This window comes from Euprymna scolopes, chromosome 14 (assembly GCF_053919585.1).
Source record: "Euprymna scolopes isolate OS-2025 chromosome 14, ASM5391958v1, whole genome shotgun sequence".
NCBI lineage: Eukaryota > Metazoa > Mollusca > Cephalopoda > Sepiida > Sepiolidae > Euprymna > Euprymna scolopes.
Genome location: NC_136495.1, coordinates 1,900,305 through 1,922,927, shown reverse-complemented (window position 1 = coordinate 1,922,927; position 22,623 = coordinate 1,900,305). Strand labels below are relative to the sequence as shown.

The following is a 22,623-nucleotide window of genomic DNA, read 5'->3' as shown; positions in this document are numbered from 1 at the left end:
AGAGCTATATACCCAGTCGGTTAAATCCAAGGTAGCTGATCAGCGGCTTGGTTCCCACCAGTTTTGGCAAATAACAAATAGGATCCTGAACAGAAGTGTGCGTTCTATCCCAACCATTATCAATGGACCAGAGGTCATCTCGTCAGCGTCAGGCAAAGCCAAACTGTTTGCAAAGAACTTTGCAGCTAATTCTACCCTATGCGACGAAGGCCATCAACTCCCCATATTTCCTCCTATAACACAGAACAAGCTAGGTAACATACAAATATCCGTGCATGAGGTCGCCAAGCTAATCAAGAACCTTGATTGCAGTAAAGCAACTGGCCCTGATGGCACCCCAATTATAGTGTTAAAAAAGCTTCAACCAGAACTCGCTTCTACACTTAAGAAACTATTTAAGCGCTGCCTTAAGGAGAAGTGCTTTCCGACTTCCTGGAAGACCTCATCAGTTTGCCCTGTATTTAAGAATTCAGGTGATAAGTCATCTCCCTCTCAGTACATACCAATAAGTCTCCTGTGTGTTATGAGTAAGTTGCTGTAAATGACAAAGATCTCCCTGATTCTCTCTCCTCTGATATCGAGTGCGTGGTTCAGTGGGGGAAGACGTGGCTGGTTACCTTTAATGCATCCAAAACCAAACTCCTATCCTTACATCATCAACGCTCTGATCCCCAACTGGCATCAATTGGTATGGATGGCTCTCGTCTGGGTGAGGCCCCATGTTTTGACAAGCTTCTGGGTTTGACCTTTACTCCTGATCTGAAATGGAACATGTACATCAAGTCTGTTGCCAAGGTCGCTGGAAAGATAGTGGGATCCTTCTACCGCTCCAGAAGATATCTCACTACTGATGTAATTCTCTATCTATATAAAAGCCAAGTACGTCCAAGGATGGAATACTGTTGCCATTTCTGGGCAGGAGCTGCTAAAAACAGCCTATCCTGCCTTGACAGAGTACAAAATATACTTCGTGGCATAGTGGGAGATGGCCTTTTCTCTACCCTGCAACCTCTTTCCTATAGAAGAGACGTTGCGAGCCTATCCTTGTTTTATCGTTATTTCCATGGCAGGTGCTCGTCTGAACACCAATCTCTGGTCCCCCCTCGCCAATCTTTCACGAAAAACACCCTTCTAGCTGAATTTACTATGAATAATTTCCCCCACTCTATATCTGTGCCTAAATCAAAACGTGGATTCCATGAACAAAGCTTCTTTCTTAGAACTGCACGCCTGTGGAACTCTGTTCCGTCTGCCTGCTTCCCTCCGGACTACAACTTGGATGTGTTCAAGTCCAACGTTAACAAATTCCTAATGAACCGCCCCCTTAAGTAAGCATTTCATCAAATCTCAACACTACGCAATGTACTTGCAATAACCCTTATCCCTGAGTGGCTTCCGGGCCTTGATAAGTGGTGATCATCACTGTGTTATATATATATATATATATATATATATATATATATATATATATATATATATATATATATAACTTCCTTCAGCTATCAACGAATCCGAAACGAAAACTCATGATGAATTCTTGAAAAAATTATTTAATTAAAGAATGGATTACTGGAGTGTCATCAGCTATAATCGAAACAGAAATCGAAGCGAAATGGTAAAATTATTTATTACAAACATGAAAGTCCACAATAACACGACTCAGATGTAACGTGACAGAGAAAAGAAATAAATAACACACACACACTATCGTATTTAGATATAGATTACATTATTTTTATAAATTGATGTCATGCGTTTCAATATTATTAGTAAGTAAGTTGATTGCATGATTTAATGGTGCTGATCATGATCGAATGTAGACAGACGGCTAGGAAATATTGTGCAGAAAATCTGAACATTCGAATAAGATGGGACTTATGTATAATGACACGATAATATAGAATAGAGTAGAAGATAATAGATCTGAATGAATAATAATATAATAACATAGTATAATATGTATATGTGTGTGTAAGTAATGATAATTTTAATAACTCTAATCATAAAAGAAACATATTATATATATACAAACTATAAAATAGGAATTACTCAGTGGAAGCCCGCCGTTGACCGATCGTACAATACGCTTTAAAATGATATTTTAATTAATGCAAATTGAGTATGTATTATTATAGAATGAAGCCTTTATTGGTTATTATATATTACGATGAATAATTTTCCCGGTGGACAAATTCTAATAAAAAAATAACAATTATAATGTCGATCATAAAATTCCATCTGTGTCTGTGGACAAAATCACGTCAGTTAAGATTTGAACTTGACGATGAATGCCCATGAAAAGTCACATTTGATTAATGTTTAGTTTTTAAATATGCAAACAAAGAAAGGATTTAATGCGATTTTAGATGGTCTATCTCAATCCATAAATTGAATTCATTAATAAGAAAAATAATAAAATAAAATGCTTCTGTATACCTGAGTTTGAACAGAGGATCCTTTGATCTGTAGTCGAATGCGCTACCACTAATAAATCTGTAGTCGAATGCGCTACCACTAATAAATTATAATAAATCTGTGTACTTTAAAGTAGATATGATTTGCTGAAATTTTATTATCTCTCTTGACGGTGTAACGCAAAATATGACCCTGTAAAATTATTCTTTTTTGAGAAGGAATTTGTTTATGTTGGACTTGAAAACATTCAAGTTGTAGTCAGGTGGGAAACAGACAAACGGAAGTGAGTTCCGCAGGCGTGCAGTTCTAAGAAAGGAGCTTTGTTCATGGAATCTACATTTGATTTTGGTACAGATAAAGTGTGGGAAAATTATTGGTAGTGGTTTCAGCCAGTCGGGTGTTTTTCGTGAAGGATTGACGGGGGGGGGCGGAGATTGGAGCTCAGACGAACACTTGCCATGGAAATAATGATAAAACAAAGACAGGCTCGCAGCATCTCTTCTTCCCCACTAGGCCACGAAGTCTATTTTGAACTCTTTCAAGGCGGGATAGGCTGTTTTTAGCAGCTCCTGTCCAGATATGGCAGCTGTACTTCAACCTTGGTCGTACTTGGCTTTTATATAGATAGAGAATTGCATCAGTAGTGAGATATCTTCTGGAGCGGTAGAAGGATCCCACCATCTTTCCAGCGACCTTGGCAACAGACTTGATGTACGTATTCCATTTCCGATCAGGGGTAAACGTCAAACCCAGAAGCTTGTCAAAACATGGAGCCTCCCCAAGACGAGATCCATCAATTTCCATTGATTCCAGATATTATGTAAAATTAAAATATTTTATATGAATATTTGTGAGAAGAAAATGTAGAATTTAAAAATAAATCAAATTTTATCGGTTTAATAATAAAACACATAGAATAAATGTTATTTATAAATCTACCAAAACGTTTTTAGAAGTATATTTATGCTTTCAATTTAGGTTATATCTAAAATATGTTTATGAATAAAAGCGAAATACTGCTTCATAAATAATGATATAGCTTGTGGAATTAAAATATTAAAATAACTCGATGTTTTGTGTGATTTGGAATGTTCGTATTCCTGAACTCCGGAATGTTTCTGTCAAACTCGAAAATTTGGATGAAATTTAGAACGGAACTCTTTATTTACTTCATAAGGGTAAAATCATCTCGTTCCCTCAGATAACGGTCTTAAGTAATTTGCAATTGTGTTTTTCAATCGCCGACACTGAGATTTGAACTTTTAATCTTCAGGTGAATATTACTTTTTCATTTAATTTTTTTCCAGTACTTTAACCACTGCACAAAGATCTTTTCGGATGTTACATAAACAGAAACGTTGTGAAAATGAAACTTTAGAGGGGAACGGTTGTCAGACGATTTCAAATAATGCTACAAATCTATCATCATTCATTAATGGAAATAGTTTATCATCATTTCAAATGATGCAAATAACCTATCATCATTTTCCAAAAAAATCGGAAGCGTTTATTTTTTAAATCTAAATTCGAGTATGATTTATAGATATTTTAATTTCGGAATATTTTCAATTTTATTGTAAAGTCGATATAACATCGAATAGTAGATATGAGGCACTTTAACAAAGTACTGCATCCCGTATGCTTGTAACGTATTTCTCTTCTTAACGCTTTTGCATTGGAAAGAACAGTGCGTCAGCACTAGTTTAACTACTTCTCACGAAACAGCTTCTAATACACCAATATATTCAGTCGAATGTACGGAGTTCATCACAAAGTCAATTGTGATTCTAAAAGAATTTTATAAAGTATATCTCTATTTATATAAAATTTACATGGGTATACGTTTACATCTTTTATATGAATGGTTAACGTTTACACTAAGTAACTAATTGTTATCAATTTTTAACACAGCTACTAGACATAAGGGTTCATAATGTTAAGCATATTTAGTTTGTTTTAGTTTCATGTAAAGAGAGTAACAAGCCGATGGAAACTTTTCGTTTAAATTCAGATGTTTGCGATTACTTGGAAATTTGAAAAAAATAATATATGGCATCAATTAAAATATATTTCTCAAGTTCAGATTCTTATGGATGTTTACAAGATGTTTAAGGGATATAATATGAAAACAAAAACTATCCGAAATCCAAATATCGCAGATTTGTATTTAATCTGATCACAAGTCATAATACAATTTCCTCTTAATACCTTTTGTTTTTCAACCTTAAATTTAACCCTTTATACTGAAATATAGTATGGCTTCACTTAGAATAAGGCTTCTAGAAATAACGTTTAGTTTTAGTCTATCCGTATTTAAATCTTAGTAAAAGCGACATAAGATCACTACAAACGATTCCCTAACCCTCTATCTGTGCCTAAATCTAAACGCAGGTTCCCTGAACAAAGTCTCTTTTCCAGAACTGCTCGACTTTGAAACAATATTCAGCTGTCCTGCTTCCCATCTAAATACAACATGGTATTCTTCAAATTCAATGTAAACAAATTCTTGTTGAGCCGTCTCCGTAAATAATCAAACTCTACCAAATTTACACCATTAATGCTTACTAAACTACCACTCTACACTTATTAACTCTTGTCCTCGAGTGGACTTTGGGCCTTGATAAGTAGTGCCTTCAAAGTAAAAAAAAGTGGTACAAAACAATTTTGTTGATTGGATAATTTTTACTCGACAGAGAAAATCTATTCATTTCGTGAAATATATGCAAGATTTCCATTAAAAAATACCATTTCGAAGGAGTTTTCTATAAGTGGAAACGTTTTTAAACTAGAAGAAAATAGATTGGTGTTTATTAAATGTAATTGTTTAACAGAAATATTTTAGTATTATAATAAGGTTTCAGATGTTAACAAAGTTATGGATTGAAAAATAATTGATATTGATTAAACAAATACGTTTGATTTATTAACGAAAACAAAGTTACGTGTGTACTTTATTATGTACACAAGAAGAAAATTAAAGAAATTTGCAAATGTGTGTTTAATTACGAAACTTTTATAACATTTCCGTATTGTCCGACGGCAGTTTTCAACCTTGAATTAAGATAGAAAAACTCAAATGTAAAGACTAATAATACTACGCATACTTATCTGGTTTAAAATACGAGAATATATAATATATATATATATATATATATATATATATATATATATATATATATATCTGTGTGTATATATATATATATATATATGAACACATGTGAATATAAATATAGATACATAAATATATATATACATGCATAAAAATTTGAATCTATATGAATGCATATATATATGTATATATATATATATATATATATATATACATATACATACATAGTAGATTACATATATGAATACATTCATATATATATAAATATATATATATATATATATATATATATATATACTTATATATATGTTCGTGTGTAGAGAGTGTTTTGTTAAAAGCAAGGTTTAAATTGCTAATTCTATTTTCTTTAATTGCAAATTTTAAAACTTTCCGTTATTACAGCTTCTTTTGGCAATATATGTGGTCGCAGCAGGACAGAGCTACATGTAACACAGCGCGCAATGCAACCAATTTACTAAGATATATATATATATACGAATAATTGCATGAAATTGATTTATTAACCTACCATTTTATTTGTATGATTTAATCGCATTAATTTATCTTTTTGGTGATATATAAATTCAGATGCCTACACTTCTAAACTCGAGACAAAAGACAACTTGCAAGACAACATTCGATGCATTATTGTCGGAATACACTCTAATTTAATACTTAACGCTCTAAAAAATGGATGTATACATTATGTAATATAGGCGCTAGACGTGGAGGTCTTGTACTAGAAATTTGATTCAAATTATAAATATTAAAAAATAATCTTTACAAGTAACCATATATGACTATCATAAAATTATTATGTTGTGATATATATTGCTACGTAAAAAACACAATATATATATATATATATATATATATATATATATATATGCACACATACATATATATATATAATATTTTATTTGCTCTAACGTAAATACAGTCATATCTTGCTAAGGTGCTAAGACCGTTTCGATAATTATTAATCTCAACATGTAAGAAAAAGTGATGGAAATTATAAAAAGTTGAAAAACTTGTTATAACATCTTTAAACGATTGTGCACGGTTGACATGGCAAAATATTTTATCCTCGAAAATTATAAAACATTTTCAACGTTCTTTAATTCCAAAAAAAATTCCTGCATGATGAGATCAATATTGACCGAAACGGTCTGAACAATGTCGCAAAAACAACTTTATTTACAGAAAATAAAAATGATACATTTTGTCTCTTTGATTGAGCACTATAAACGACACTTGTTGAATTCAATCATTCTAATGTTTTCAATATTATCAACTTTATATATATATATATATATATATATATATAGGGTGCTAAATATATATATATATATGCAGATATATTTATATATATATATGTATGTATATATATAGGGCGCTAAATATATATGTATATATATATAGCCCTATATGTTTATAATCCTATATATATATATATGTATGTATATATATATATATATATATATATATATATATATATATATATATATATATATATATATGCATATGCACGTATTTATGAAAATCTAACTGTATTTTTCTGAGTTGGGAATGAAAACGATTTTTCCAATAGAACACCCAACCGTATTAGTGCTACTACAATAGAAGTTCAAGAAAGAGTTACACTTTGAATCCACTAGTGCGGCTGCCTCTTCGCCATCTATCGACTGCGGTTACAAAAAGTGAAGCTGATGTCAGTGCGTGTATGTGTGTGTCTTTCGCGGAACCGGTAAAGTCGAGGATCAACGTGTTACAAAAAGAAAGGAAAGATGTCGTCAATAACAGCAAACAAATTCGGATTTCTATATACGGTGGTTCTTTTCGGAATACTCACAGCCCTAAACCGTAAGTAACTTTTTTTAGCAAAACACTACACATTCTTATGCATGTGTTTTATTTGCCGATTCGGATTGTTATTCATATCTTGGTTGCTGTGTTTACAACATTTCAGCCGATGTAACCTCTGAACTTTGTCAGGAGCATCTTTTAAAAATTGAGAATATTTATATGAAACTTATGCACCAATACAGGATTTTCAAATGAACAGTTTAATAAATCATCGAAGGTGTTTTTTTTTCTCGTTCCATCAGGCATGGTTGAGTGATAGTGCTGATTTGTATAGGATTCTCACTTATTATCGCATCTAATAAGGGTAATATTACAAAACAAAATGATACTGTTGGTTTGTCATGGTTGACGGAGCAAGAACTATACACCACAGGCAGTTATTAAGCGTTTAGTCTGAAATTCTTAAAACATTCCTTAGTTCGACATAAATATTTGAAAAGATATGGCTGTTAATTCGGCCGAAACGTTGTGAAAATAAAACTTATTTGAGAATAGTAGTCAGAATAGTTCATGAATTGTAAATTAGCAATCATTATCCAAAAAGTTCTGAAACATTTCTATATACATATACAAATACACACACATATATGTGTGTATATATATATGTGTGTAAGTTGATAACACGAACGCACAAGTATTTATACACACGGATACACGCACAATATATATATATATATATATATATATATATATATATATATATATATATATATATATTACATCTTACTATATATAAAATATATATTATATAAATATATACAATATGTAATGCACACACACACATATATATATATATATAAAACAAATAAATTATAAGAGCCTATATTCTTAATTTCAAGATATTGTCCATCTTACAATTTATTCCTTTAAGTATGTTCACATGCACAATCCTTGGCAGCATCTGCCATTTATTTGTTATATGCTCTGAAATTACATTTAGCATACAAAATAAAATAATTTATATCAATAAACTGTAAAATATAATTACAAAAAACATATTTCCAAATATTTTAGAAAAATATATAGCTCTCAATTGTTATATATTAAGCCTGCGTTAAGTACTTATGCATTTCAAAACTTTAATAATAACGTCGTTAAACGTATGAATCAATACTTGCGCATGCGTACAAGATACTTCTTTATTCACCTTATGCCTCCTCAGGTCCAATGTTTACAGTTTGGAACCGTAGAAGTTATATAGACCTGGTAAAAAAACCAATTGAATTTGTTCCACAGGTCGAAATTCCGTATATATCAATTTTAAAGGCTGTACCTAAAATGATTCGTAATGACCATGTCGTATGCACACACGCAGTCATGTTAGTTTATATATATATATATATATATATATATATATATATATATATATATATATATATATATATATATATATATAATAAAATATAAATTACAATTAAATTTACCAAAATGATCCAAGATGGTAATCTCAACCAGATGTAAAAGCTTGATAAAACCAAATAAACTCTTTTTAAAACTTTTTTTCAAAGTGTTTTTAACATGTTTTATTAACTGTTTGCTCTCATATATATATATATATATATATATATATATATATATATATATATAAGCGAGAAAATAATATTTATTATATATATGTAAGTGTGTGCGTGAAATCCTATTTGAAAATTGATTTACCTTACGCAATTTATTATTTAATATCAACTTTTATTATGATATAGAAATATATATATATATAAAAGTTATATGTTCGAATAGAAATCTCGATATATATTCATCACGGTGCCACTTTTTGAATACGAGTTATTTTATTATAAATTTATTTCGACACTTCATACCAACAGACTGCGTCTTCGTGTATGTTTGCATTTGTATCATTATTCAACGCTCGTTTATATTTCAAATCATTCTAAATATAATTGATTAATTGCAAAAAGTATTTACTATTTAATAGCGATCACACAACAAATATACAAATTAATCATTTTAGCAAGAATGTGAGATTTATTTTAATACATGCCACACAAGTATATAATTATTTTATTTTTTAATCGGTACTCGACAACCAGGACCCTATCTAAAAATTTGACTCTATTTAAAGACATTTTTATAATCTGTGGATTTTGTGCACAAATGCTTTAATTGCAATACAGTAACTATTATTTTAATATAAGTTATCATAGTAAAAGTTAAAAATGATTTAAAATAACATTTGTTAAGAAATATGTCAGTAATCTATCATCCTCATTAAGATCCACGTATATAATATATAGTCAAATAAACTACACACACACACACACACACACACACACAATAATATTGACAATAAAAACGTATAGGCATAATATCTAATAATATTTATACGTTTTATGCATGTATGCCACTATGTCCAATATTTACTCACCTGTTTATATAGTTGCTACTATTGTTCTCACAAAATGTTCATATTTTCTCACAAAATGTTAATCATATTTTATTATTTTTAATATTTGAATTGGATAACATTAATTCCAAAACAATAAATTTATGCTTTAACCTTCGGCCACGTGCGTTAAACACAGTTTAATTTATGATTTATTAACAAGTTAATCACCCGAAACGTGGACATTGTGATTTGAGATCAAACGTAACCGTAGAGTCAAAGCTCCCTACCACCTTACATCTCACCTCGTGGATTATGAATGCAAACCTGTTGCGATCCAAGAATGTTGGTTTTACTAATGCTTTAGTAGACTCCATAGTTTAATTGTTTATCCGCTTACAGAAAATGTTGTGAGAAAAATACATTTTGAATATTTGTAACGATAAGTTTACATTACAACACGCACATACCAAGGCCTTTTTTACTCTACGAAAATAAACTGGAATTATTTTCCATCATTCTAGTAATGATAAGAGCAACAGGACCCATAAAAAACAAAGAAAAATTACCCGTCAAATATACCGGTGAACCAACTGCAATAGAAATACAAACAATTGCACCGTTAGAATTTTACAAAGATCTCTTGGTTGGAATGACTTAAATAGTGGGTAAATGCCTCTCATCCGACAGAATGCACAGTTCCCATAAAAACCAAACTTTTAGAAAATAAGATCATACGCATCTAAAACCTTGCCGTACTTTATATTCTCTGAAAATTTAATAATCGTTTTGGCCTTGTCTCGGCATTCGGTAATCATTATATAATGTTTAAATATTGAAAACAATCGCTCTCTTGGTAACAGTAACTAAACTTTATTTGTGCATATATAAATATATATTATGTGAAGTTCTGAGCTCGATTACTGATATTATCGTTAAATGTGTTCTAATAGATTATGCCATAATAATTTTCATACGATAGAGAATAAATATTAAAAATGTATTTATTTCATTATTTTCTTATACTAAATATATGTGCTTGTGTATGTTGTGGCCAATCGTCATTTCTATATGTCGAAGTAAGAATATGGTTCATATAGAAGGAGAGATGGGCGGGAAATAGAATGATAAGCTACAGTGCTTTACAGCTACATGTTTACAAATGGTTTTATGTGCAGAAAACTATGTAAATAAAATGTTTATATAATACATCTATATAAAAATATATCTGCTCGTCTGTTACTCAGCACTAATAATTTTCATACGATAGAGAATAAATATTAAAAATGCATTTATTTCATTATTTTGCCTATACTAAATATATGTGCTTGTGTATGTTGTGCCTAATCGTCATTTCTATATGTCGAAGTAAGAATGTGGTTTATATAGAAGGAGAGATGGGCGGGAAATAGAATGGTAAGCTACAGTTAGAAAGTGATTTACATCTACATGTGTACAAATGGTTTTATGTGCAGAAAACTATGTAAATAAAATTTTTTATATAATACATCTATATAAAAATATATCTGCTCGTCTGTTACTCAGCACTAATTTAAACATTACATTATCGATTGCTCTGAAATCCTGCTATAGCATTTTCATCGAATACGGGCATTTTTTATACTTAATTAAAAAATATTACACTATTTAAAATGTGTTTTCCCAAGTCGAGTTTTCCGAAAAAAAATCCGATGCATAACGAACGCGACACTTTTCTGTTTTCACGTTTCATTTTGTTTTTTCTTCATGTTTTTCTAATTTTTTTGAAATTTTTCTTTATCATTTTCAGCGAATACGAATTTATTTTAATATACTTAATACAAAAGATTACAAAAATATTTTCCTTAGTCCCGAAAACAGCTGATACAAAACGACCGCGGAAGCACCTGTTTTTTCTTCAAATTTTAACATTTTTATTTTCTGACGCAGAAGTAACAGGTTCTTTCTGTAACCTATTAATATTTTAAAAACAATTTTTTTATTTCCTTTTTTCAATTATAAACCATTTGTCATTCGTTTATTAGAAAACATATTCTTTTCTCTTTTTGTAACTTCTACTTATACCTTTTTCTTTATCCTCACCCTAATACTATCTGCCTTTACTTTGCTTGTTTACTATACAGGTTCTCCCGTTTTTTAAATATTTATATCGGCAACAACAATCGTTTATTTTATAAAATTATTACTGATAAAACATAAAACTTTCACGGGCATAAGAACAGTATAATTTGTTCTTTTAACATTTTTTAACCTGTATGGGATATGCGCTAAACCACAACCGCCGTTCAACATTTTCCTGAACATTTTTTACATTTTATATTATACTGAAACATAAAATACTTGATTATGCATTGTATAAATGTTTTTACATTGTTTGAATACGTTTTAATTATTATAAAATGTATTATTTTATTAAATAACACGTTTATTTTTCGTCGGTGAGTTTAAAGAAATATTACTTCGGCATTACTTTACATAAACCCCGCGAGTATTATGTTTGTTAAAGGTTTTTCAAAGAATATTATTTAATAATACAAAACATTAATGGAAAAACAAACTTTGCATTGTATTTTTCTAAATAATATACACGACTTAGTAAATCTTTATCAAAGATACATATTTAAATGATTAAAATCATTGAGTAAAAGTTGTGTTCTCTTTAAAAAAATAAACAGGAACAAAGTATCATTTATTATTATTTTCTGCAAAATGTAATCAAGTATTAATTATTTCTGGGAATATAATTAAAAAAATAAAAACGTGTACTCAACCTTTATATTGTATTTCATGTGATATGCCAATTTATTTGAAAAGTATAAAAGATGTCCGAAATCGGAAATATTTTTACATCAAAGCTAAGTTTCCATCTTACCCCAGTCCGTTTCTGTTTTACTTAAAAAATAAGGGAGGTTCAACAGTAATTGGATTTCAATTGTAATTGTATAACCAAAACTATCGTTGTATATTAAGAACCGAAATACGCGTCAATTTTTTTCAAACCCAAACAGAATTTTTATTTTAACAACTTTATCTAATATAACAATATTTTATAAAATTATTAACACAAAACGTAAGCATTCACACACAAAAGCAAGGAAAATACAATAATATATTCATGAAAATTACATAATAATATCCGTTAACTGTTTTTTTAAATATAAATGTGCATAGTAAACAATACTGTCTCTTCCTGGTCATGTTCTTATTTACTAATTAGGAGAAGTTACCCAGGTCATCACCAAGGATAACTCTTATGGTATTCTCTGGAGTCTGAGTGACAACAAGTCTCCAAATTTCTAGTACTCCCCACTTCTTTCGATTTCCATTGCATATGAATTTGCGTTATCAAAACAGCCAATTACTATTGATTTCTCTTTGGCGGCGATCATTGGAATTTGGGTGGCAGAAAGCCTTCCCAATGTCCCAGTCCTTTTAGCACTTATCCAGTGGCGGTCTGGCTAGTGCTTTCCTTCATCTGTCTTTCCATCCTCCTTGACACTTCTCATTTATTTGGTGTGGCGCCAGTTTTTGAAAAAAAAAACATGAGGGGAGGTAAGGGGTTAACTTACAAGTATACAGTTGATGTGATATTTTGTTGTGTTTTACATCTTTAGTATTTTATTATTATTATTATTATTATTATTATTATTATTATTATTATTATTATTATTATTATTATTATTATTATTATTATTATTATTATTATTATTATTATTAGATTGAAGTTAAGCGACGTTGGGATTGGTCTGTACTCCACCGATGAATAACAGGGAATATCAGGTGTTGAATGTGGTCTCTTGGTATAGCATCCCATGTTTCCGGATTCTCCTTGCCACTGGGATCAAGCAATACTGATGTAGGAAGAAGATTTAGTTGGAGATTACATAAGCCACGTTTCTACAATTACACGCGCAGCCATAATTTGATTGGGTATCTTTCATCTCTGAAGGTCATAATATGAATTAAATGATACTTTTCATCAAAAAGATGCGCACTCGAAAATAAGGGTTAAAGCGTTCATCCATTGATTAAAAAACAATAGACGGAATGGACAATAAATTATTTGAAAAAAAAATTGTTTATTTAAACGAACGGCTCAACAATTAATGGCTTACATTTGACGTGAATGCTACCATGCTCTGGGTGATAAGGAAACAGACTTGTGGAATTTGTTCAACAGATAGGCTGTGCTGGGAAAAATGTTCATATAAGTTTTCTTTTGTTTTTTGGCGGAGAGAAAGAGAGAAAGAGGAGATAGACTAAGAGAGATAGAGGGAGAGAAGTAATTTGTTGTTATAATAGACGTTTCATATAAGTTTTCTTTTGTTTTTTGGCGGAGTGAAAGAGAGAAAGGGGCGATAGAGTAAGAGAGATAGAGGGAGAGAAGTTATTTGTTGTAATAGCTTGAGACGTTTTGAGTCAAAATGCATTTGTACTAGTGATATCAGTCGCGTACATACCATGAACATAACGATACAGTAATGAGAGCGACGCAAGATATTAACTGTGTGAAAGTAACTGAGAGACGAAATGCCCCCCATCAACTAGATTGTAAATATGATTTTGAGCAATTCAAATATGATAGAAGTGTTAGGACGTACTTAGCTCTTTTTTTTTTTTTTTTTTTTTTTTATTACATTTTCACCCCAAACAAGGCAAATTGCCACTTTGGTGTAGGGGGCTACTATCAGGGGAAACAACTACTGGGGTACTATGTAGGGATTTGGGCAGCAAGGTGTCGGTTCACGTTACACTTGAACTTCTGCACGTCAGTACTGTTGGGGAAGCAGGGACCTGGAATGGAATTCCAGAGTCTTGCGGTTCTGGGGAAGAAACTATTGGAGTAAAAAGATCTTTTACATCTAGGGACCTCTACAGTGTGGGGGTGCGATCTAGTAGCCTGTCGGGTTTGTCGAGGGTGCTCGCGTCGTGGGGGCACAAGTGATTGCAGTTCATCAGAGCATTCACCACTAAAATACTTGTAGAACAGGCAGAGGGATGCAACATTTCGTCGATGGGACAGAGGCTGAAGCTTAGATGCCAGTTCAGGGCCTATCAGATTTGCGACTCTCTTTTGAACCTTGTCAAGGAGCGAGAGACTAGTAGCAGATGCACCAGCCCAGATGTGGCAGCAATACTCCATACATGGGCGAATGGTGGCCTTATAGAGGTACAGGATACTTTCGGGTGTTAGTAGTTCTTATACAGAAATAGGAGTGCGTCAGTAGCTAATTACTTTCTGGGGTTGTACAATGATCCAGCCATTTCAATCAGGCTTAGAAACAGATTCCGAATAAGTTTTTTATTTCATGTCAGAGGTGATACTCACTGTTAAAAGCTTAATCTGTTTACTCATTCACTAGAAGTATTTACACAGATACTTATCACTAATTGCTCACTGAAAATAACCATAATTTTTCGTTCCTTCGAATCTGTTTAGTCACATATTACCCAAGCATCCGAGGTATTTTCTTAATAATTTCTGATTATTTTTATCATTACAGTCCTTTCTTAGTGTCAAATTTTTCTTTGTTTATTCTTAGTATTTTCGGTAAGTGTCATAGCACTCTTACAGCTATTGAGATGATAGCGCTTTTCTCTATGTCTAATTTCATCTAAGTTCACTGGCGAGGTATATTTATTTGCTTCATGCTTATGTCGCCTTGAACTAATTCCTCTGATATTGGAAACTGCAAGATCTAATTTTTAGGCGGTTTGTTTCTTTTTGTTGGCTTTGAACACGTCTGATAACCTTGTTTAGATAAGTTTCTCTGTTTGTACATCCATATTTAAGAAGATTCTGTGATTTTTAGTTTTGCGTACAATTTCTGTTTTTTCTATAAAGCATTTTTTCTATATGTTTAAAATGGAACCGTTTTCATAATTTCCGTCTTTATTTTCCTGTTGCTTTTCAGTTTCTCTAAAGTCTTATTTAATGATTTTTTCAGTGATTTGGATTTTTTTACGATCCTGTCATTTTCTCCATATATTGTCCCAGAAATGTTTTGCTTCTGTCGAGTTTGATTGTCCTGTTTTGTTACTTTCGTTTTTTACTCAGATAACAGTTGTTCATATTGCATTTTATACTCATAACCTTTTGGCCAATGTAATCTTTAACATTTTTCTAGTATATTTTCTTTAACTTGGGAATCTTTTTTGTAAAAAAAAAATAATCTGTATAGAATTTTGAACGGAACTTTATTTAATATACGGGGATCTCTCTCTTTTTCTCTCTCTCTCTCTTTCTCTCTCTCACCCTTTCTCACTCGTACCGTCAACCATGACCGAGTAAAATCCCTCTATTTAGTAACTGCATTCTTAAAATCGACTACGTTTATTACTGGAACTCCAACCTCCCGACGACTCTCGCTTAGAACTGATATTTCTTAGAAAATTTTATTATGCCACGGACCAAGTTCGATAAATGCATCTGAAGAAGGTCGGAGGTTTCATTATTAGAAACATTGAAAGAATAATATCGAAAATGAGAAAAGCAGTCCAAAATAAATCATATGATGAAAATTATCAATCCTCATCTAAAAAATACTGAAACATTCATTCGGTTCTGTTTTGACAACAAGGACTTGCCTTCTTTTAAGATCTTATGAGTTCACACTTTTCAGATTTATATCTATAAAGTATCAGCCTTTAATATTTATATTACTTCTTTCTAGTTTTGATTCGTATTTTTCTTATTTACTAACACTATAATAATTATTTCGTAGCTTTTTTTTCCTTTTTCGCATTCTTTACCGCCTTAGCCTTTTTATAGTTTGTTGATTTCATTTTTCAATTACGTTTCCCGGCCAAACTTTGTTAATCAATAGTTTCACAAGGTTTTCTTTTTAGTTTTAGTATTGTAATTACTAATGTGATTTCCGTTTAAATTATATTATTCATATATATTTGATAGAATCTATAAAGATATATAAGAAAAGTATGTTCACATGTTATGTTTCTAATTTTGCTTTAATCCATTTTTCTTTTCTTAGTTATGGGAATTTTGTTTTTGTCTCGTTCATACTTTCCTTGGTGTGTTGAACTTCTGCTTTTTCCTCGTGTTTTCTTATAACAGTGTTATTATTTCCGGGATTTTCATTATTTATATAGGATCAGTCTTCTACTTATCGGTGTTTTCTAGGCAAATCTTTCTATTCTGTTACCATATTTATCTTTCATTTTATTTTCCTTTGTTCTAGCTCCGAGCACAATAATCTCTTGTAAATGGTTTGCTTTGTTTCGATGTATGATCGTCAGTAAACATATCTCACAGATTCGTTATGCCTGCGGGTAGTGTAATGTTTTTTTTCAAAGCAATGTATTACGAATATATTTCCTCTGCGATCCATATTTTCCTTTGTTGGTTTGTGTCATGTTTTTCCTATATACCCATCTCATCTTTGTGTTATTGTATTAATTAAAGCTATAATCTGTAATATATATATATATATATATATATATATATATATATATATATATAAGCTGTAAACTACTTTTTAAAAATACAAGAATTATTCTATGTGTGTATGCTTCTTCGCGCAGTTGGATCCTTTTTTGTCATTATTTCAGTATTCTATTCGATTGTTCATACGACACCCGAATCTTCTATTGATTGACATGCATTTCATTGATTTTTCCTTGTGATCATACAAAATGTTTAATACATGTGTGGATCATTGTTTTACTGTGATGCCCACATAACAAACAACATATATGTTTAATTACGTGTTTTAGGTGCGTATAAATATATGTAAAATAATCTTAATATACATATATATAATTATGCACACATATATATATGTATGTATATATATACATATATATATATATATATATATATATATATATTGCAATTAGGAAAGGAAGACTTTTATGATTCATGATTAAAAGTAAATTTGTATATATACAAATATATATATATCTTCTCTCCAAAAAGGTGGGAATGAAGGGGAAGCAGGAGAGGAAAGAAAAAAAGATTGGGGAGCCAGCTGACCGGTTTCGACCCTCGCTTCTCAAAGCTGTATCGAGGGAATTATTGTAAAATAAAGAATGAAAGCGATTAAAATAGCGTTTTATTAAATTTACAGAGAAAAAAAAAGTGGGAAAACGATTAAAATAAAACGGCGTTATGGACGAATACCCTAGAGATTAATCACGTTCAACCCCAGGAGGCATTCCCTTTGCTTGCAAAGAGAAGGTTTCCTGAGTCGAACGTGAATGGTCTCCAAGATCTTAAGATGGTATAATGAATGAGCACGACTAATAATGGTAAAAGAGTCCGTGCTAAAGTTTGCTGCACAAGACGGGTTTTTAAGCAAATGATCAGTAATTGAAGACCCGTATGTGTTAGTAACGACATCAGTTGCCCGGTAGGTTCCATTCCTAATTTTACTGGGTACATGTTGTTGAATTCTTCCATCTAATGTTAATGTCGTTCGACCCAAGTAGTTGGCACCGCAACCACATTTAAAATTGTAAATAACATTACTTTTATGGTGGGGGGGGGGTAAAACGTCTTTTCGAGAAGATGGAAATAAAGTTCTCGTAGAGAAAACAACACGCACATTAGCAGCAAAATAGCATCCATGAACTGCTGAACTTATTTGTTTGGCAAATTTCTCACTTACTCTACCTAACCAAGGCAGACGAAGATAAATTGGACATTTGGCTACTATATTCTCTTTCATTCGAGAGAATTCGGCCAATTTCTTTTGAATAGTTGACCTAATCACATCAAGGGGGTACCCATTTTTGGATAGAGTATCCGTAATTCTTTTCAATTCCTCATCTAATTTTGATTTGGAACAAATCATAAAGGCACGATGTGTTAGGGTCCAAATTAGAGTTATCTTACGTTTTCTGGGACAAAATGAATCCCAACGAGTGTACAAACCTGTAAACGTTGGTTTACGGTACATAGATGTTTGGTAACTAGATGGCGTTTTTGTTACCAATACATCAAGGAAGGCTATAGTTGAATTGCTCTCTCCCTCATAGGTGTACTTTAACGCGGGATGCATTCCATTGAGTAAGGAGAAAAAAGTGTTAGCTTCCGTTTGGTTATTAAATAAACAGAATGTGTCATCAACATATCGGAAGTACACCAATGGCTTTATGGGTCCAGATAATAATCGCTCTTCATGGAACCCCACAAAAATATTTTCCATGGTCGGTCCAAGTACTGACCCCATGGCAACACCATCTTTTTGCGGAAGAGAGCAATTCAACTATAGCCTTCCTTGATGTATTGGTAACAAAAACGCCATCTAGTTACCAAACATCTATATACCGTTTTCCAAATTCCAAATTTTTTCCAAATTCAGCTGGCTCTCCAATTTTTTTTTCTTTCCTCTCCTGCTTCCCCTTCATTCCCACCTTTTTGGAGAGAAGATATATATATATATATTTGTATATATACAAATTTACTTTTAATCATGAATCATAAAAGTCTTCCTTTCCTAATTGCAATATTTAAATTTTGTATCTCTAAAAACATCATGAAATATATATATATATATATATATATATACATACATATAATCATTTCTTAGTTTATGAAATTTAAAGCATAATAATTAGGATTTCAGCTATTATAATTCAGCCCTGGTAACACTAAACAATATTTATTTATATATACGCGCATTTCAGGAAGCCACTTTACTAAAATTATGTACAAGTTGAAAATGTATGCGATTTTCATCCAGAAAATACTAAATACTATCGTCTTCATTTGAAGAAAACATGCAATGAAGATAGTTTAAATCAATTAACAAAACTTCAATGTAAAGAGCGAGAAATTAAATAAAACGCAAAATATTTTCGAAATTGTTCCCTTTTAATTCGTTATTCCACTTCCCAAAAGAACACATTAAGATTTCTTTATTATTATTTTCATACTAGTTCTTATTCTTTCTTTGACGAATTAATTTAATTTGGGATTTCTTGAAATGTTTTTGCCTTGTTGCAATATTGTTTGGATAACTGCGAGGGTATAGTTACAAAACATTGAAAGGATATATTTAAAACGAGATGATAAGAACTGGCCAATCAGATGGGACTGCCTATCAAGCAATCGGTAACTGGGATCACTTCATAAAATATACTGAATCATTTAAGATTTCGTGCACATAACATGTTGTCTTCACGCGGAAACAAAATCTGCTCTTCGTCTCAATAGTTCTTAAGATCGGTTACATACCAAGCACGCTATTATTCGTCTTGTTTGCAAGCTTTTTACAATCCAAAAGCTACACTAGATTAATTCTTTGGAATATTTATTCTCTTTTCTGTAATTAAAATCGATGTCACTGCAAAATGTGCGATAAAAATGTTTGGTTTTGTATACTGGTTGAATCCTGGTCAAAGATTAATACAAGCAATCAGTAATGCATTAGTTTTTAATATTAATGTAACTTGGGGAATATGTATGATACGATGTTCTTATTGGTATAGTGCGAAAAAATAATGTGCACACCTTACTGATTTTATTGCTTAGAATCAATATTACATAATACATAATGATAAGATCAATAATTTTATTGATGTTCACGGGCAAACTAATTCGTTAAAAATAGTTCTTAATCGGCAATAAATCGGTAATCGGTCTTTTCGTCTTTTTTGCTGATAAATCATTAAACCATTGATTAATCGATTATCGGTCGATTAATTACCTTTTTTTTTATTAAATTGAAACAATTTCATTAATGCAAACAAACGCATTAGTAAGCATTGACACATTAATTGCCACATACACCTAATAGTTTTAAATATCTCTAAAAGTGTTTATGGCTTTTGCTATCTTCTTTATTAAATGACATTGAAAAATACAAAGTACAATTTTCTGTTTATCAACAAAATATTGAACAGGTGCATTAGAAAAAATCACAAACTACAAAATCTAAATTCTAATACTGCTTCTAGTGACGCATGCTTCGATGGTTACCTCCGCTCTGAAAAGGCTGCTGCCCATCCTCCTGTTCCATTCTACCCGCTTGTCTCATATGCTCTCGAAGTCTCATCAATATTTAAAGTTGGGTACTCTTCCGTTGAAATGTAGTAATATTAGAGTTTCTCCATTCTTAGGCCACAGCCTGTTCCACGTATGTTTATACACATAACACATGCACATAAAAACCTCTCACTGTTTTTTTTTACATGAAGGTCACCATTTATAAAGGCCCCGAAGCCACTCGAGGATAAGGGTTATTGCGTGTACAGTAATCAATGGGATAGTGTCGTAGTAATCGTTAGTATTGGAGATTTGATAAAGGGTGTTATTTACGAGAACGGTTCATCAGTGATTTGTTTATGTTGGACTTGAAGACATCCGAGTTGTAGTAAGGTGGGAAACAGGCAAGCGGAAGAGAGTTCCACAGGCGTGCAGTTCTAGAAAAGAAGCTTTGTTCATGGAATCTACATTTTGATAAAGGCACATATAGCGAGTGGGGAAATTACTGACAGTGGTTTCAGCTAGAGGGGTGTTTATCGTGAATAATTGGCGAGGGGGGCGGAGATTGGAGATAATGATAAATCAAAGACAGGCTAGCGACGTATCTTCTGTAAGAGAGGGGTTGAGGGGAAGAGAAAAGGGTATCCCCCACTACACAACGAAGTCTATTTTGTACTCTGTCAAGGCAGGATAGGCTGTTTTTAGCAGCCCCTGTCCAGATGTGGCAGCAGTACTCCATCCTCGGACGTACTTGGCTTTTATATAGATAGAGATTTGCATCAGTAGTGAGATATCTAGAAGTAGGTAGAAGGATCCCACCATTTTCCCAGCGAGCTTAACAACAGACTTGATGTACGTATTCCATTTCAGATCAGGAGTAAGGTCAATCTCAGAAGCTTGTCAAAACATAAAGCCTCACCAAAACGAGAGCCATCCATTTCAATTGATGCCAGATGGGGATCAGAGCGTTGATAATATAAAGATAGGAGCTTGCTTTTAGATGCACAAGTAACCAGACAAATCTTCCTCCACTGTACCACGCGCTCAAAATCAAAGGGGAGAGAATCAGAGAGAACTTTGTCATTTACAGCCTTTGATGTGTATCCATAGATGGTCGTGTCATCAGTATAGATGTGAACGAATGATTTAAGTATGTAATTTGGGAGATCATTGATGTAGATCAGGAAGAGAGTTGGGCCTAGGATGGACCCCTGAGGGACTCCAGCATTAATACTCTGGACCTCTGATTTTTGCCAATCAACCACTACTCTTATGAGCCTATCAGAGAGAAATGATTTAATAATTGAGAAAACATTTCCAGTTATACCGTAGCTGGAAATCTTGTGAAATAGGCCTTTATGCTATACCTTATCGAAGGCCTTTGATGTGACAAGAGCAATTGCCCTAGAAAGGAAGCTTTTGTCGATAAATTCATTAATCTTATAAGATATAACCATTAGCACATCTGCTGTAGATCTAGCAGAACCGAAACCATATTGCGTGTCACTAAGAAGGTTATTTCTGCTGAGGTGGTTGACTATTTCTCTATTTAATATGGATTCCAACAGGTTACTCATGATACACAGGAGATTTATTGGTCTGTACTGAGAGTGAGATGACTTATTACCTGAATTCTTAAATACAGGGCATACTGATGAGGTTTTCAAGGCTGTTGGAATGCACTTCACCTTATGGCAACGCTTAAACAGTTTTGTAAGTATGGGGGCAAGTTCACGTTAAAGCTTTTTCAACATTTTAATTGGAATGCCGTCAGGGCCATTTTCTTTACGTGAATCAAGGTTCTTGATTAGCTTGGCGACCTCACGCACAGATATTCGTATGTTGCATAGTCTGTTATAGGAGAAAATACGGGGAGTTGATGGCCTCCATCGCATAGTATAGAATTAATTGTAAAGTTCTAGGCAAATAGTTTGGCCTTGTCTG

At 32.0% G+C, this 22,623-nt stretch overlaps 1 protein-coding gene across 1 annotated transcript in view; it reads left to right on the top strand.

Annotated features, from left to right (window-relative positions):
* The first annotated feature begins 7,135 nt into the window (after nucleotides 1–7,135).
* LOC145292839 (U-scoloptoxin(05)-Sm1a-like) overlaps nucleotides 7,136–22,623 on the top strand; it is a 252,952-nt gene continuing 237,464 nt past the window's right edge. Inside the window, exon 1 of the mRNA XM_080138886.1 lies at nucleotides 7,136–7,387. Within this exon, the coding sequence (XP_079995012.1) occupies nucleotides 7,312–7,387 (76 nt within the window). The 5' untranslated portion in view covers nucleotides 7,136–7,311. The remainder of the gene's footprint in view (nucleotides 7,388–22,623) is intronic.